This window comes from Dicentrarchus labrax, unplaced genomic scaffold, assembly GCF_905237075.1.
Source record: "Dicentrarchus labrax unplaced genomic scaffold, dlabrax2021, whole genome shotgun sequence".
Classification (NCBI taxonomy): Eukaryota; Metazoa; Chordata; class Actinopteri; family Moronidae; genus Dicentrarchus; species Dicentrarchus labrax.
In genome coordinates this window covers 15115541-15134958 of record NW_026136708.1, presented here as the reverse complement: position 1 = coordinate 15134958, position 19418 = coordinate 15115541, and the positions used below count along the sequence as shown (strand labels likewise).

The window sequence follows — 19418 nt, the reverse complement described above, 5'->3', positions numbered from 1 at the left end:
TCTGTAACTTATTTTTCTGGGATCCTCATTCCTATGATATCTGTAGACACACTGAGAAAATGTTGAAACTACGTGAGGGAGTTGCGGCCTACAAACCAGCAGGTGTACTTGAGAACATACTGGAGGTTTCTGTTTGACTAATTATAGCAGGAAACTCACAGGTGTAAGTAACCAATCACATTAATGATGGCTCTGCTCCATTTACTGGCAGCAGCACTGGCACTCCAGTAAACCTTGTAAATGAGCCATTATGCACAATATCAAGACCTATGTTATTCTTTTACACCTGTGTTTGACAAGTGTCTGCTGTGGGTGAAGACTTATAAATGTTTCTACTAATATGGCATCATTTTATTCATGAGAAATTCAAGACTGTGAGGGTAGATGGCGTGTGACAACAGCTGTTGTCATCAAAGGCTTCAATGTCTTTCTCGTATGCAGTTGTTAACCCCCACATGGAGATCCCCGGGATAAAGTTAGTTATATCCGTCCCCAGTGGCCCAATGTATTCATAGTTGGAGGTACGTGATATAAAAGCTTCTCTGCTCTGCTTTATCCCACTTCCTGTACTTTTTTTAATCTTTTGTCAGTCAAGTTCTAGCTGGTTCTTTTCCTCTCATTGCTCTCTCTGTCTTCCTCCCTGTGAAGCAACACATCATTCACTTCATTAACTGGTTTATTTGTTTAATAGAGACCCCACTGAGTGTTTTGGAGAAAAAATTATATTTTTTCTCAAAAACACATTTAATATTTTTCAACAAATTGGAGAACAATTTGAGCAAAACGTACTTGTGTCTGAAATTGCAAAGGCTGCAAAACGCAAAACAATAAAAAAAAAAAACTAGTTATCAGTATGGGAACATGAAGGTGTTTTTCACTCTTCTTCTTCAAACCGTTTTGATTCATCTCTGATTATATAAACCTGAGGTTTTTCCATATCAGTATATCATATTATACCACAGTAGCTATCCCTTTAAAGATCTCTGCTTGTGTTAGGCCACAGCAGATTATATGATATAGATTTTTGCATCGATGGTGTGAAGTGCCTTGACTTTTCAGACATGCATAACTGGTTACATTACCCGACAACATCTATCTCAATTGATTCTCCAGATAATTTACTGCACTGATATTGTAATATAAAATTACATCCTAATAAGAGGATGTTATCCATCAATACCTCTAGTCTGCACTGATAAAAATGTGGGCCAGTTCAAATGCTCCCCCAAACTAGAGGTCCAGGGTGAGGCTGCAGTAGTGGCGTTGTACACAGCACCAGGCCATACTAACTTACTTTCACCTCTGCAGTAAATGGTAATGACAAACAGTAATACCTTCCTCTTAATCTCCAACCAACAATATTATTGCCAGTTCACAGCCCTAATGCTCATCGGGTTGGCTTCAGGAAATAATCAATTCAGAATCACGAGGTTCAGGCGGTTCAGTTGTTTCATCTGTGTTGTCCCATCCTCCATGCACTCTTCTTAATGTGTACCCTACTTGCATATAGAAAGACAGGATCTGGTGGACACTGAGCTTTTACATTATTCAACTTTACCTTAGATGTTGCCACAGTGGGAGAAAGAAAGAGGTTTCTTTTGACACACGAGAGCCTCTGTTGCAGCGAACTTGACATGCATTCAATCACTGAAGCAGTTTCCACTCTGGAATACAAAAAGACTCTTTCTTTTCTTTCTGCCCTCGTTCTTCTTCCCGTCTCGGACAAACTGTTGTAACACGGAGCTGTTGAAGTTCTTGTAGTTGTGATGGCTGGATTCACTTTGCTCCAGATAAAGCGTGATTGTAGCCCAGGCGACTCATCAAGGTTGGCCCTGCCTTCCAAAATTGTGAGGAATTTGCTCTCCACAGCTGTAGCAAGAACTATTTGATACGCACCTGGTTAGAATTCAGACAAACTGTCTTATTTCGGCTTAAATCAGAGTATAACTTTGAAGCTGGATTCCATAATGCGTATACTAAGATATCCTGCTAAGGGAGGGAAAGATTATTGATCCATCAGGGGAAATAGGGATATAATTGGATAATGTTTACACACTGAAACACAAAAGCAACCCGAAAAAAGAAGAAAAAGAGAATGTTTTTGTGTCAGATGCGATGACAGTAAAAATAAAAGTACTGTTTTTTTTTATTGCAAGGGATTTCAGCGAAGCTGTGACACAAAGTAGCACTAGTAGATAAAGAGAGATTGTTTTAAATATAGTGCAAAAACACATTACCTAGATGTGAGCCACAGACAAATACAGCCATGTTCACCCTGGAGCTGGTTTTTGTTTCTTCCTTTAGGTGACACTTTACTGGTTTCTGCCAGGGTGAACAGTGTATGACGGGCCTGTTTGTAGCCTCAGACTCTTCTGTCCCTTTTCATCTTTTCCCCCAAAGTAATTATGTAGACGCAAATGGTTAAATGAGTAGCATGTGGCAGCCTGTAATTAGATTTTTGGTAATGAATGGGTCAAATACCAGTTTGCAGGCACAGAAATTCTCTCTGAAGACGAGGCTTGACAGTGTAGTTGGTGCGTCACAAGGGACGCGAACAAGCCTTATGACAGAACGTGGATGAGAAGCTTGTTTGAACTTTGGTTGGCCAAAAACACATGTTCAGTAAATAGTTAATACAGTAGATTTTGGTCATTCAGTGCTGCTCAGAAGTGATGATGTGGATTTTACATAAACACTTTTTAATTCACTCTGAAAACCCTGTAAATTAAGCGTCACCCTTTGCAAATTAGCTGTTAACCCAAGTATTATTTCACAGGAAACGAGACCAGACATGTCTCATTCAGGCAGGCGACAGTTCTACCTTGGAGGAACAAACGGAAACATTTGACCTTGCACCGTGTGTTCATAAAATGGCCCCGTTACTTTTTTACTGTACTGTTAAAAGAAAAATCCTCCTTACTTAAAGTTAAACGCTCTTTTCTTTAAAACTGCGATATCGTCTGTGCACGTTCCTGTTGTTTCTTCCTCCGATCAGTCAACAGCATCAGCACCAACGTCACTGATTAATTCAGGAAGCTCATCGGCACCAACTTAGTAGACTAATCAAGGAAGCTCAGTCAGCTAATTTATTTATGGGATCAGACTGCACACACATAAACAACATGTGCACAAATATTACACAAGCTCACTGTTTGCAACCACACATTAGAAATTAGAGTTCATCTTTCATATCTGCAGATTTCTCCTTTCTCTTTCCCCTCTCTCCAGACATTTTCTGCACTGTTGGATGAAGTGAAAATGATTGAGTCAATAGTGGCTACCGACATGAATTTACTCTCCACACTCAGGCCGAGCTTTATTGCTACAGCAGTTCTCTTTTTAGAGGTGGAAGACATTATAGAAAATGTAGAAAGCTGCTCTCCACACAGACACTTTTAACCTTCTGGCATGCAGTATGTGAACTCCGAGATGTTGCAGCTAACCTCATCAGCAACCCAGCTCATAAGAAAAACAAAATTTCAAATGTTAATGTATGACCAGGCAGCACAGGGAGAGGGAAAGCCAGTGCAAAAGCCAATAAAATGCTCAAATGCTGATTTTCACATCACATCAGAAACAATCAGTTGAGCATCTTGCCTGGAGTCCACCCACTGGACTCATCTCATATATTTGAACAATGCAGATTGAGTCTCTGACTATAACACATTCACTTCTCTTCCCTGCCCTCTGTGCACTGGCAAACTGTAATTCTGGGGCAAAGACTTAATTGTACCTTTTTGGGGTTTTTTTTATCTTAAAATAGACACATTTTGACTGCAGTTGGGTTAAAAAAGGTTTAGTCCAAGAACATGCATATTGGACTTGAAAATGTGACACCAGTAGAACAATGATTAAAGGAAAGAGCGAACACCAGCTGCAAATTGTTAACTCTGTCTTTTGTAGGGAGGAGCAAAGTAACAATGCTAACTAACCATTTTTGGGAAACCGAAGGATACATAATTAAATTTGTGCCTACTGTGTGAGTTTCTGGCAAAGGAAAAGGCAGGTAAAAAATTAAAAATGTCAGCGTATCCCTTTTGAGGTTTTTTAGAAATTGGAGCTCATTAGAAAAATGCGAGAGCTGTTGAGTGCTGAAAAATGGGGGAGTCCTGTGAGTCTGTACGTCTGCTCTGACTCTAATTGGCTGTCACATTTTCAATTCTCACCAACACAGTGAGAGTCTCTCCTTGCCTCACCCCTGCGGGGCGGCTCGTGCCACAACAGTTTTACAGCAGAGGCTTCAGTGACAGATTAGCGCTTGCTGCAAAGCCAGTGTGATGCATTTTGTTTATCACTCTCCCAGCCCTTACAAACAGTGCCTCATCACGGGAAGATGTGCACAGATTGGTCGGCGGGGCTCAAGTTTCCAAAAAATAAATTGGGATACTGTGTGTGATCTGTCTTTGCATACACTCTACGTTCGTGTTACCTTGGAGACGAACATGTGCAATCCCGTAAGGACATGGGCACCTTTTTTTTTTTTTTTTTCCCCCGTATTTGAATCTCCTGTGTAATCTTTGTCATATTGCGGGAGCTTTGGAGGTTGGAAGGCGCCCAGGCCCATCTGTCATTATGAACTCATTCCTTCTCTCCCTCTCTTTCTCTGGTTATCTCTCTCTGCCTCTTTCTGTTATCTACATCGCTCTCCGTCTCTGCCTGTGCAAAATGGTGCTCCGCAAAGTTATGAATACGCATCAGCAGACAGGTCGTGTGTGTGTGATGTTTGTCTCCAAATAACAGGGCCAGTGAAGGGTGAGTTTTCTCTCTGCCTCCGTTTGTCTTTGTCTCACTCCCGTTTTAATGCAAACACCGAGGGATAAAGGTCAACACGCTCATATATCGTGCACCGAGTAGGAGGTGGTCCACATGGAGGTCGATCTTAATTGCTCCTGCGCTGTATCATCACCACAGTCATACTCCTGATGATCATAACGGCCTCATTGTCATCTCTTCAGTGTGATTAGATAATAAAAGAAACAGCAGAATGCAGCACCCACCAGCGTCTCTTCAAAGTTTTCAGTGCTGATGCAGGGTGTGGTACTTAAAGTTTGATACTGTTATTAAAACTGTAATTAACAAAACATATTTAATTAGGCCTGTGTGGCAGAATGATGTGCTTTTTTCTTAATTGGAGTCGACAAACGGACCATTAATCTGTTTTTTTCTGGTTTGTACTGTGATAGAGCATTTTATCCATGTTGCCCACAACAGTGAGTAGGTTTAAATGAACACTAGTAGCCAGATTTTAGCAGCTGATGCTAGGTTCACATGGGGACAAATGGGGAAAACTAGTTGTTAATATCTTTGTGTATAAGATTCAGTTAGATCTTCAGTTGTCAACATCATTGCAAGCTTGTCTTTGACTCGTCCACATCCAGCCTCTCTTTGTCATTTCTGCACCGACTGACTTGCATCAGCAGTTGAGCATGAACCCAGTTTGTTTTCTGTCTCCCTGGACTCTGTTTGATTTAATCTTCTGCTGGATTTGGCTTCTCCATCTGATCACCAGTAAAGAAAAACAAAAACAAGCATGTGGTTTATTTTCTGTATGACTGTTTTCACTTTATTTTAAGCGTGTTGTTAATTACACCATTTTTTATTTTTTTTACTGACTAATTAATACATAATCGCATTGATGACACATCAGCGCGCAGTGCAGGCAGTGATTAGAAACCTAGATAGGGTGTTTACATGTCACTGTGTCCCAGTTTCAATCTCCAGCCATCATATTCAGGTTTTCCTAAAGCAGAATAAGCCTCTATCCATTCGGGGTTGTGAAACCAGTAGAGTTGAAATGAAATGCAGTAAGTGAAAATGAAAATGCCAATCAAAATGTACAAAAAAAACACAGATAACATCTTGAAATTTGTTGTTTTGTCCACCTTAATAACCCAATGATATTTAATGTACGGTGATGTAAAAGCAAAAGAGGAAAAAGCTAAATCCTTGCATTTGAAAAAAAAGGGGGAATAAAAAGTCTTAGCCCAGGTATACTGCTTCATTAAGGTACAAGTTAAATAGCCTTTATTATCATTGATAAGTGAATTAACTACAAGCTTTAATCACATGTGAGATGTTTCCCAGCCACATCCGGCTCCCTCATTGCACCTGCACTCAATATTTACATATACACTTTCTGGAAAATTGTTGTTGATTAATTTACATTCAGTTCATCAACTAATTGTTTCAGCACTAAATCAGATCACATCAGTTGTTTTGCTTAATGAAGTACTCGAGAAGATGGAAATTTGACTTCTTAGATCTAAAAAAAAGTCTTACATTTTCTGACTTTTCATTACCTTTTTTGGAGTACCACTCCACAGCCATACAGTCACCTCTGTAATTTGCCAGTGAAAAGGGTCCTTGAGATGGCTCAGTCAGCCGTCTGCAGATGAGCTGTGATCCATGGCTGCAACAGCTGCTCCCCTCACACAGCCCTATGACTGTGCTTTCCCCCTGCAGCTGCCTCCATCTTTTTTTATTTCCATCACCTCCACAGGGAATGCCCTACCTCGATCCTCTCCATGAAATCACAATTAATTATGGGAAGGGTTGTCTGCAAGCACAATGAGCCAGAGCCCCTTAAAGGCAGAAATGCATCAGGATAACCTGGAGTCCCAGCAGGGAAGATGGTTTTCTGAAGTGCAGCAGCATCACCTCCAGAGGCCTACTGCTTCAGTAAGCTAGAATTGTGTATATTTGTATTTACAACTCTCACATGCTTCAGTTCTCACTGGTATCTCTTTTTTTCTTAAAAGGATAGCTTAAGGCTGCCACTACAAACATTTTAATTATCAGTCAATCTAGTAGGTTTTTTATTTTTCTGACTTAATGATGAAATGACTGAATATATTTAAGGAAATGCCTATAGCACAAAGTGAAATCTGTCTAAAACCCAAAGAACCAGCAGCAAATCCACACATTGGAGAAGCAGAAGGATGTTGACATTTTGCTGAAAAAAAAAAAAAATACAATTGATCAACTTCTGAAATTGCAGAACATTTTCTTTCAGTTGGCTAATCAGTTGTTTCAGTGGAGTATATGACTGTACGAGTACTGATTCACACCCCTGACTGGCTTAGAAAATCCATAAGAAAGTTTTTTTATTTTTTTATTCAGCACCTACTGTAATGTAATACATGTGCAGAACATTTATTTATGGAGAAAGAAAAAGCTGTAAGTTATTATTCTTATTGATTTTACTGTATTTACGATAAGTGGTCCCATCCCTACAGCACATATAACCTTCCTACTGCTGCAGTGGAAGTGGCTGCCTCTACATAAATACTATAAGTATTATTGTATGTAACATTTTAACGCCGCAGAAGGAGTCCTTCCTTTCCCCTTGGACTTTCAGACTGTTGTGGCTTGTAAGTTGTGGCAAACATGGACACACGCTATTTCCCATCACAGACACCTTGGACTCATAAGCCACTCCCTCAGCGCTCAGCTTTTGGGCTTTTTTCAGGTAACATGAATCACATGTGTTAGCCCTGCTAGCAGCGTGGTTTCTCTGCCGTCTATTTTGACTATTAATAGGATAAATAATTGCCATGAAATTATATAGAGACATTCGTGGTCCTCAGAGGATGAATCTTACTGGTTTTTGTGATCCCTGACTTTTCTTCTACCACCACCACAAAGTGTTTGTTTTTCATTGAAATATAATGATGATTTCTGCTTCCCTAAGATTTGCCACACTGTAGATTCTCCCTTTAAAAGATATGATACCTCTGAACATTTTTTAAAGGGTGAATCCGCAGTGTTGTTAGTTATTCAAATGTCTGAACAGCTTTTGGAAGGATTGCCTTGAAATTTGGTAGATACACTTAAGTTCCCCTCAGGATGAGTTGTAATAACTGACATTTATGTCTAAATACCTGTAAGACTGACATTTCCTTCAGCTGTAGTTAAGTGTTAAGCACTATTTGGCAAATGTTACCATCCTAACACACCAAACTAAGACGGTTTAAGCAAACGTTTGTAGCAGGATGCCAGAGAATTAAAGTACAGGTCAGGGCTTCAAATTAAACAGTTTCACCACCTTCCCAAAACTCACAGGAGGAAACGCTAACATCGTACCACAGCAGTCACACGGACGAGGCGATTATCCGTCCATCACTAAACATTCGACCTGTTAAACATCAACATGTTTGCATTGTCATTGTGAGCGTGTTAGCATGAGGACGTGAGCATTTAGCTATAAAGTGCTGCTGTGGCTAAGTACAGCCTCAGGAAACAGAAGCCCAACCACACTAATTGTTTATGAAGGAGAGTGTCTGACACATTACAGATTGCTTTATTATAGTTTGTCTTTGTTTATTATTTATTTTCAGATTGATTTCGCCGTGAGTCATAGATAAAGCAGTGGAAGAGAGCTTTTGAAGGGGTGTGGAAAATCTCTGTCAGTCTTGTCATTAGAAGTTTTTTTTTTTTCTTTTCTTGAGACATTAAAAGAAAAATCAAACATCCATCTTCTTAATATTTCAGCCGTTGCAGTAGCTACCTCTTGGAGCCTTGCTGCCTGGGGCCTTATTAAATATACAAGCTGTGTGATCTTTCTGTCGGCCCTCAAATCCCTCAATTCGTCTCACTGTCTGTCAAAAGCTCAGTCAGAAGCCTCATAGGCGGGCGGAAGAAAACGCCAAACACCCTCACTCTCAACTTTGTTGCAGGATATGCCGGAAACTTTAGCTTTCACTCCTTCACAAGCCGTTCCCGCTGCCTTTCACCATCTCCCCCACATGAGTGGGGGGACCCTTGAGTTGAGTTGATTGTGGTCAAGTAAAAACCTGTTCTATTTGGATGTCAGTTCTGTCCGTGCTTCCTGTTCCTTCATAGAGGAATTTCAGGACTGTCTCAGAAAGCACAGCCAGTGTGCAGAGAGACTGTTCAAACATTTATACAAGAGCTCGCCCTCGAATGTCTAAGAACTTGGAAGCAGCGTCCCACTTCTTTCTCTTCTCTCCCCCCGAGCTCAGCACCTGCTGCTGTTATTCTTTTTCACTTCTGATGAACACGTTTTGCCCAGACCTGCTTGGTATTAATCGCAACATTGTGCATCTCTGAGTGCCTGCAAACATTACATTCTTTCACACTCTTTGCCTTGGCATGAACTACGAACTTCATCTTGATTTATGTTAAAGCCTGTGTTAAATGCATCTTGTCAGTTTTTTTCTTTTACCCCTAAATCAAATTAACAGAATACCAGACTAAAGCAGTCTGCGTTATTCATAGGCCCGACCAGTAATTTGCTGACTAAGTCATTGCTTGCTCAGTGCTCACCATGTGGAGCAAAAGGTTTTCTATCTGGGTCATCTGCGAGGTGGCTGTTCTTCTGGCTTCTCTTTTCCCCTGAGAAACTACAGACCACTTGATTTTAAAGTGTTGCAGGATTTTGCCCTCTGAAAAGGGTCTGGATTGTATTTGATTTTCAGGATGAGTAATAGAATACTTGCACTGTAATATAAAGATAAGTAGTTATATGTGTGGAAGTAACACCACCATCACCATAATTGTGACTTGGCTGCTGCAGCCGTATATTTTTTTCATAGCTCGCTCTGACACCTGTGCTGCCGACAAGTGAAAATGGCAACAACGGCAGCCCTTTAGGTGTTTAACAGCAAACCCCCTCCCTCGCAGCTCAGCGGTAGGTAATGATGGCATTATCATTGATCCCCACAAACTAATTCCAGAGCGATCAATGCTTTCCTGTGTTTTTCCCCATGCAGACGGCAGTCAGATTAAGCCGAATGTAGCGGAGAGAACACATTCTGCAGATTACAAAGCTACAACTGAAGAGATTGAGATTTAGTTTCTGTGTGTGTGTGTGTGTGTGTGTGTGTGTGTGTGTGTGTGTGTGTGTGTGTGTGTGTGTGTGTGTGTGTGTGTGTGTGTGTGTGTGTGTGTGTGTGTGTGTGTGTGTGTGTGTGTGTGTGTGTGTGTGTGTGTTTCCCCCAGAAGCAGCCACAGGCAGAGCTTTAAAACAGCATGTTTTTGGCTCCAGATTAGGCTTAGCAACAGCGTTTGCCAACATCTGTCTGCCATTACCCCTGCGACACTAGCAGTCATGCAGCAATTAATCAGACTGTTGTGATAGTTGCCTCTCGGTCACTCTGCACCTCAGGTGCATCACTAAGCAGCAGGATGAGGGTCAGCGTTCAAAAGTTCACATGTCCTGGGTGTTTTTACTATACATGTCCCTTCCTAACTACACCGAAGGCCACTGGCCTGGAGTCACTTTGTAGGACCAGAGCCTGTTGTCTAACGTTAACCTGGATTCATTCTGTTTCCTCATTTAACTGCAGCTGCACCTTTTGTGTGCTAATAATACGCTGTACATTCACTTCCGCATCTAATACATACAGATGCTTGGTATTTTCTACGTAAACTGGCATTTGGAAAATTCAGATCAGCCACTGGTGAGTAGCTTTGTAATGTTGTAGTAGTGTAAATGCAGAAGTATCCAGGTGGCTTCCTGCTTACCTATTGCACAGTGATGCTGCTGGCGGGTGTAGTTTGTCTGTGGATTATCTGGAGTAGCTTGGTTTTTATTTCCAGAAAGATACACTGCTCTTGAGCTTTTCAAATGTATTTTTTTTGGGCACTTTTAAGCACCAGAAGCCAAATGCCACCTGGTTCCATTATATTGAAGAAGAGGGAAAATATGTATTTGCTGATTGAACTGTGCCTTTAAGGTGCATTCAGACATGCAGCTACAAGGAGACAAGTAGCAGTACAATGTCTGTCATTTTAAGCAAAATGAAATCACATGCCTGTCATATGATTGGTCACTACTTTTCCTCATTCCTGTCCTTGACAGGCACACACACACACACACACACGCCAGCTGTATGGCAAGATGCTGTTTTTCAGTAGAGTCGGGGGAGCAGTAATCTCCAAACATCAGAAACGGCAGTCACATGGAGGCAGCAGGGAGAAGTGATTACTTGACTCAAACAGAATGAAAGATGGCTTTTTCCAATGTTTGTTTTTAAGATGGTATCTGTTCATGTTGTGATCTAACCCTGCAGTAAAGAAAGCGTTACAACCACAGAGGTTTGAATTCACCAGTAGCCCAGGGAATAATATCCTTATCAAGAGGAGTTGTTATGTCGGCAAAAGGTAAACACCACCTGCATTCCTGTTCGCCTCTGGTGTCTGTGACTGTGTCACTCTGAACTGCACTGCTTAATCAAGGCTCACTCTGTGTTGTGGGTTTAGTAATATATTTGATAAGGACTGTTTGGCACTTGGCCTATCAGTTCACATCCTCAGGACTTGTGCTGTGGTGTGATATAACTTGAGCTCAGAAAGCACACTGTCTGCTGCTCATGGAAAGAAACGGATCTGTGCTGAAATTTAGATTACGCTCATGATGTAAGAATCTTTCAGGGACGTTTTCGCCCGTTTAAGTGGAGCTACTTGAAGTGCTGTCGGTTTTAGCCTAGAGCTATCTTTTCAGAACATCTGTACGCTAAAAATGCAACCCCCCGAGGTCTTGGATTTTTCTTGCATTCTTTATATTTTCTAACCAGTTCTTAACATAGGATGAAAGTGAGCTGAAGAGGAAGATGAGTTTGAGGTTATTCTTGCAATGATCTAAAGATAAAACAAAAGGCACTATATACAGAACGCTCACCTCCGGTGGCCTCGGGAACGTCTTGAAAACTTTGAAATAAAACTGGCAAGAGTACAGTAGACAGCATCAAAAAAGTGCAGCTGCTTCCCTTTTGTTAAAAGCCTGAGCCTTTTTCTCTTCGGAGCGGGTGAAGATAATTCCACATCACTTTCTGAGATGGACTGTTATCAGGGATGCTTAGTAATTTGAGTCTGTGATGAGGTCGGGATGCAGGAGGAGGCCTTTAATGAGATTTGCTGGAGGTGTTGGCTCACCTACTGTGGGGAGTTTACTAGTGATGGCTCTCCCCTGTTTTGTGCTCTTTCTGTGTGACTTGGCGAGAGAGGAAATTGAAAGAAACAGATACCCCCTGGTTTCCTGCAGCACACTGATGATTTTTTCCTGAACTAGGCAATCATGCACAGAATGCAGTGAAAAACAGGATGAGCTGCAGAGCCTTGCTTTATAAAGAAACGTTTACAGTGGCTGATTATGGAAAGCCAGGCTATAAATATGTTACTGTGGATCCTCAGGCCCTGCAAGCCTTTCACCTCGTGTCTGTAGTGACAAAGAACACACAGCCTAAAAGTGACCAGCGTGTAGGCCATATCTAATGAGTTTGGTTAACTAAATGCAGCTTGGTTTCATTAAAAGATATTTTAATTTCATTGAAACATAATTTGTCAGCCATAAATTCTGAGAGGCGCAAAAGATTAAATATTAAACCTTTTTTTGTGTGCTCCTCCTCAAACAGTCCATTAAATGCAGCTCTTTCTTTCTTACTAAACTTTGATCTTGCTGCAGGCCATTATTTAATCATTGTCACTCATTGTATTTCTCTGTTATTCCCTCTCTCAGGTTCCTGTTTTGAGAAGATCTCAGAAGCCCCATTCGAGAGGAATTCCTGACTAGGGGCCAGAAAATGAGCACATCCCAGATAGAAGCAACTAGCCCACTGTGCTATCTCACTGACCTGTGAGCAGCCATGCCCTCTCTGCATCACACATCGAGGGGAACCCCTCTCCAGAGGCTGGATTGTTTTCTGACATAGATTTGTAAGCATAGCTGGACAATAGAAATGGCATTGGTTTGTGTGGGCTATAAGACATCAGAGTACATATTAGAATACAGGTGAGGCTGAACCTCGAGCCGATATCCACAGGACTCTTAAGAGGAGCGGAACAGCCTCAGATGACCTTTTCAGAAGGACGGAGCTACAGCCCAGCTTTGATGATTTAGTATCCATCCCACTGCCTTGCTGACAAGGTCGTACCATGGCTGCTGCTGATCCCCATAGCAACAGTTCCTTGGTGGGGCAAGGAGCAGACTGAGAGTCAACAATGCAACGTAACGGTGGTGGGGTGGGTGCCGGTGGCCAGCCATGGGTGTTGCGACGTGTGCGTCTCACCTGGCTCAGTTTCATGCTCTTCTTCATCCTGGTGTTCTTCCCACTCATTGCCCACTACTACCTCACTACTATAGATGAAGCTGGGGGTCCTGATAAGCGCATCTTTGGGCCGCGGCCTGGTGGTGAACTGTGCGAGGCCAAACACGTGCAGGATCTGTGCCGAATCCGCGAGTCGGTCAGCGAGGAGCTGCTGCAACTGGAGGCCAAGAGGCAGGAGCTCAACGGCGAGATCGCCCGACTCAACCTGCGCATCGAGGCCTGCAAGCGCAGCATTGACAGCGCCAAGCAGGATCTGCTGCAGCTGAAGAATGTTATCAGCCAGACAGAGCATTCCTATAAAGAACTAATGGCCCAGAACCAGCCCAAGCTATCATTGCCGGTCAGGCTGCTGCCGGACAAGGAGGACCCGGGACTGCCGCCGCCCAAGTCTGCACGCTCCTGCCGCCTACGCTCTTGCTTCGACTATGCCCGCTGCCCTCTTACGTCTGGGTTTCCTGTTTATGTCTATGACACAGGCTCCTATCAATGGGCGGACTATCTTGACCCCCTGGTGAAGCAGGCTTTTGCAGCGTCCGTTAAGAGCAACATTTATATAACTGACAACCCCAACATCGCCTGTCTGTATTTGGTGCTGGTAGGCGAGCTACAGGAGTCCTCCTCCCCACTGCCATCTCCTTCAGAGCTGGAGAAGCAACTTAAAGCTCTTCCCTACTGGAGATCTGATGGACACAATCATGTACTGGTGCATCTCTCTAGAAAGTCCATGACACAGAACTTCCTGTATAATGTGAGCACAGGGCGGGCAGCAGTCGCTCAGTCCACCTTCTTGGAGCAGCAGTACCGCGAGGGCTTTGACTTGGTCGTCTCCCCACTGGTTCATGCCCTCTCAGAACCAAACTTTCTGGAAGTGCCCCCTCAAGTTCCTGTAAAGAGGAAATACCTCTTCACCTTCCAGGGGGAGAGGGTGGAGTCACTGAGGAGCAGCTTACAGGAGGCGCCCCCTCAGTCTTTTGAGGAGGAAATGGAAGGAGACCCACCAGCTGATTACGACGATCGCATCATCGGTACCTTAAAGGCGGTGCAGGACAGCCACTTGGATCAGGTGCTGGTAGAGTTCACCTGCAAGAGCCCACGGCCAAGTTTGCCGACTGAGTGGGCTCTTTGTGGAGAGCGAGAGGACAGGCTGGAGGTGCTCAAAGCTTCAACGTTTGCCCTGGTGATTGCTCCAGGGGATGGACAGGTGGTGGCCTCAGCAGGCTGTGGGATGAGGCTCTTTGAAGCCCTAGAGGTTGGGACCATCCCAGTCGTGTTGGGGGACCACTCCAGACTACCTTATCATCAGTTCATTCGATGGAGTGAAGCCGCCATTATAGTCCCCAAGCCTCGTGTCACAGAGCTACACTTCCTGCTGCGCAGCCTATCAGATAATGACATGCTAGCTATGAGGCGGCAGGGCCGCTTTCTGTGGGAGACCTACTTCTCCACCTCGGAGAATGTTCTTAACACCCTCCTAGCCAGCATCAGAACCAGCATCCAGGTTCCTGCTGCACCCATCAAAGAAGAGCCCGCCCACGAGATTCCTCACAAAGCAGGGAAACTGGCAGGTACTGACGCCAACCTGGCTGACAACGGCGACCTGGATTTGGGTCCTGTCGAGACAGAGCCCCCCTACGCATCTCCACGCTTTCTCCGCAACTTCACATACACAGCTGCAGACACCTATAGGGCTTGGAACCGGGCCCCAGGGCCTTTCCATCTGTTTCCTCACACTCCTCTGGACCCTGTGTTGCCCTCTGAAGCAAAATTCCTTGGCTCAGGTACTGGTTTCAGGCCTATTGGTGGTGGTACTGGAGGCTCGGGGAAGGAGTTTCAGGCAGCCCTAGGAGGAAACGTGCCCCGAGAACAATTCACCGTGGTCATGCTGACATACGAGAGGGAGGAGGTGCTGATGAACTCTCTGGAGAGGTTGAATGGACTGCCGTACCTCAACAAAGTCGTGGTGGTGTGGAACTCGCCCAAGCCTCCTTCAGATGACCTACTATGGCCAGACATCGGTCTGCCGATTGTGGTGAGTGCTCCTTCAGAAGAATCCTCTAATTCAACAAATGCACACGTGTTCAACCTAATGGTATTGCTTTCTTTAGTAAAGTATCCTGTCTCTTTGAAATGCAAAAGAGGAACCTGTAACCTGCAACATTTTTCATCTGTCAGAGGTGGTGCAAAGTTTGCTTAAGTACATTATATTGAGCTGTTTTGGATCAGTGCCTCTTTGAAACTCTGCAGGAGTCCATACAAATTACCAGAAGCTTTACTAAAAGGATGAGAAGAAGTCTGACGTCCATGAATAATAAAATTTGTGCTTTGAATTAATCCTGAAAAATAAAATATTCATGTGTTTCATATTCACGCCATTAGTTTGTGACAGAGACCTTTTGGACATGTGGTAAGCTGCGAGAGAGGAACTAATGAATTGGACTTTTAGTCACTGCTAGAAGAGTCTTACCTTGTGCTAAGATTGAATAAGCTTGGATGTTTACTGTTTGAATATGGCACATGAATGTGATCGTATGGCAACATAAAAAGCACATTAAACCATGTGTGCGATAGGCAGTATTTATATCATAGCAAAGGATCAAATTAATGAGCATGTAAAAAAGGGTTTCTTGCACAGAGAATTTCCCTCACTTCTACGGAGTGTTTTAACATCTTTCTGCTCATTATTTTGGTTTCCCGCCTCACGACTTTATGTTTTGACTCTCTCTCACTGCTCTCACGAGGGTCGTTCTCAACCACGGAACGTCGCTGTATTCAGCACGAAGAAAACTGGTGGTCAACCGTTTATTAACCTGTTGAGTTTTTCAATAGCTGATGCCAATATTTATAGAGCAGGGTGCTCTATGGCCAATATATATTTATAATGCTGATATAAAAACAAAGGAAAGTAATGTATATTTCCATTATTCCATGCACATTACAATCTATATACAATAATATACATGGTTATCTTAGCGAGTAACATGTTGTTTTAGATGAAATTGTTATCAGTTAATGAAAAAGAAAAATGTTGTAGATTATTATAGAGTGGCATTTAAGAAAGAGCAGGGTACACTATGTCAGAAGACACAATATTCTGTACATTTTAACATATGTTTAATGCTAGCCAATAAAGGTTTTAAATTAAATTTGGGAGACGTGTTGACATTTAGGAAAGATGATGGTGACAACGTACAAGGCTCCAAACTCACTTTCACCACCTTCCCAGAACTCACAAGGGGGAGTGCTAACCAACTTAAAAACTGACAAGGCTGCCCACAGATCTGTTTGCAGACAATTTTTATTTATTAGCCTTGTGAGCATAGGCATCGACTAATGCCAATCATCCTGAAATGCCAGGTAATCAGACTGATTAAACGGCGGACCGCTTAATTCAATTACTCTCTGTACACTACCTGACCTTGCACCAAACCAGTAGTTGGTGATTAGCTGGTGAACATAGCAGAGCACTTTAAGACAGATATTTCCCTCAGGAGTTGGTGGGGAACACAGCAGAGCTAATTGGACTTACATTTGCAAAATAAAAGAAACACAACGTGAAATGAATGCTAATGTTGCTTTGCATTTCCTGTAAATCTACTGTTTGCTAACAAGTTCACCACATCAGCTTAAAAAGTGGTAGATGATATGCCAGTATTGAGTTTGTTTTTTGCTGCCCCCAAGTGGCCAAAAAAAATCAGTTGGTGCAGGTTTATATAGGTCAGGTAGACGTATAAAATGTTCTGTGTGTAGCTTTACTCAAAATGTACTCAACTATAGTAAATTGCGTTGCTGTGAGTAGTTGTCATGTGAAGTGCCTGACAGAAAGGTTCATGCTAAGCAGGATCTTGTCTTACGCCCGCAGGTTGTCCGAACAGAAAAGAACAGCCTGAACAACCGCTTCCTTCCCTGGGACGCAGTGGAGACCGAGGCCATACTGTCTATTGACGATGACGCTCATCTCCGCCACGATGAGATTATGTTCGGGTTCAGGTCAGTGATGGTGGCAGAATGTATGCGGTCGTTAAGACAAAATCTGGTTGTTAGTCATTACTTTTGGTATCTTACAGTGTCTATAAAAAGTATTCACCCATCTTCATGTTTTATTGTCTTACAACACTGAATCAAAGTGGATTTAATGTGGATTATTTTTGCAGCGATCAATACACTTTAATGTCAAAGTGAAATCAGGTCTCTACTACAAATATAAAATACTTGTTTTCATACTAATACTCACCTTTTTAATGGCACTCTCTTGGCTTGACAACTTATAATTCTTTGGAAAGTTTAATAAGAAGTTGCAACCTTAAATATAATTGCTATTGCTGTCTGTGAAAATGCAGTAAAATAGAAGGGAAAGCTTTGTCTCCAACGAGAAGTAAAAATGTCCAAAAAAACGCTGAAGCGTCACATTCCTGAAAACACTGAATTAGACAGAGAAACTGAACCAACCACTACAGACTGGACCGGAGAAAATTAAAGGGAAACATGCTGTCAGTGCCTTGTATTTATGATTCATTTGCTAATACTGTACTCAGATAAGCTGAACGTGAAGGCCATGTTTAAACCAATTAAATGATCAAGTACGCTGTTATGTTATTTTTGTGCACCACCCCTCCCTCTCTGAGACTTGTCTACAACTGTAGCAGCTTGTTCAGGCAGGCCACAACTGGCTATGTGTGTGGATGTGTGTGGGTGTGGGTGTGGGGTCATTTGTCATGAATTTTCTCAAACTCCCCCAGAATTACCCATGAATGTTTCCTCACCTCCACTCTCGCCAAAGAGGAAACACTACGCAGCAGCTGACTGTGGTAGACGTAGCAGTGGTCTCACATGAGCTCACTCAAGACATTCGATGGCTCTTTGAGATTTGTTGCATCGACTGTGTCTGTAGAAGGAATTCCAAGTTTCTAATGAGATACTCTTTGTGTGGTCCAAGACTTTCTAGCAGGGACTGGGCAGCAGTATGCGTAAATATGAGCCAAGAGTGACATTTTAGTTTTAAACATCTTTAGAAAACTCTCATACACTGTCAATACAAAATGGTTACTTAATTACTCCCAAGAGGCAAATGGTTGTCACGAGTTGAAACAGATGGATGCAAACGGATGGCATATGCACAGACAGACACTTGGAAACCAAACTGATGACCATAAAAATAAAAAAAAAGTCCCATAACCACCAAACATTTATTAATTCTGCCCAGTCAGTCTTATGTAATTGATTGAAAATGAGGAATTCTGCTGACTGCGTTTTGTGTCGTTTGGTGGCGTCTCGCAGAGTTTGGCGCGAGGCCAGAGATCGTATCGTTGGTTTCCCTGGGAGGTATCACGCGTGGGACGTCAATCACCAGTCCTGGCTCTACAACTCCAACTACTCCTGTGAGCTCTCCATGGTGCTGACAGGAGCTGCTTTCTTCCACAAGGTCAGATCATCTCATCTTATCTCCCACCCCCCTCCCTAAAAAAAATAAAAGTACACATTCAGCTAAAATGCATCTATTTACCATCTCATTAGCCATATCATTCATGTGTTCCCCTGTGTGCTCGTGTTTTTTGTAGTACTATGCCTATCTATACTCCTACGTGATGCCCCAGGCCATCAGGGACATGGTGGATGAGTACATAAACTGCGAGGACATCGCCATGAACTTCCTGGTCTCTCATATCACCCGCAAACCACCCATCAAGGTCAGTGACAGAGCGCGCAGTCCGGCTGTGCTCAGCATACACAAACTTTTGTATCTCCCCCAGGCCCCAGTGTATTTATATTTTTGCCCACTTAGCCTTGTCATTACTCAAACTGACATGTCCAATATTCCCCCACAAATGATAAATCAAAAACACAAGATCGAATTGGTGTGTTATGTCCGATTTTTTTTTTTCTTTTTTTCTCCTCTGGATTTTTATTGGTAGGACATTTATTACCAGAGTGCATATTTATGGCTAGACAAATAATTATAGCAATCAAGCTGGGGAAGCTGTTGGAACAGAAATGTCATTGCAGCCCTCAGTTTAAGTTCTTTTTGATTTAGTGGGGTGTTAATATTCAGGGTGTTTCAGAGGGGAATTAAGGACGGCTTTGATGGAGTGCATTTCATGACGGCAATTCACTGCGAGGAATAAGTCTTGTGAATAATGAATTTGGGGCAAGTTTGAGTGTGGAGTCCTAAATGGTGAGAAACTATATTTCTCTTTTAGTCAAAAAAAAAAAAGACAAATAAAACCAAAAATAAATTACTTTTTATGCATCACTGATGGTGAATTAACAAAATTCAGACTTTGGGGATGTTTTTCCTTTTATTAATTGACTATTCGCTAAGCCCCATCCCCTGCTGCGCAGCACATATGCAGTTCA

The 19418-nt window shown here is 42.6% G+C and overlaps 1 protein-coding gene across 1 annotated transcript in view; it reads left to right on the top strand.

Annotated features, from left to right (window-relative positions):
- extl3 (exostosin-like glycosyltransferase 3) overlaps positions 1-19418 on the top strand; it is a 29985-nt gene that overhangs the window by 7012 nt on the left and 3555 nt on the right. The window contains exons 2-5 of the mRNA XM_051408087.1: positions 12479-15096; positions 16927-17054; positions 18342-18486; positions 18623-18751. Of these exons, the coding sequence (XP_051264047.1) occupies positions 12961-15096; positions 16927-17054; positions 18342-18486; positions 18623-18751 (2538 nt within the window). The 5' untranslated portion in view covers positions 12479-12960. The remainder of the gene's footprint in view (positions 1-12478; positions 15097-16926; positions 17055-18341; positions 18487-18622; positions 18752-19418) is intronic.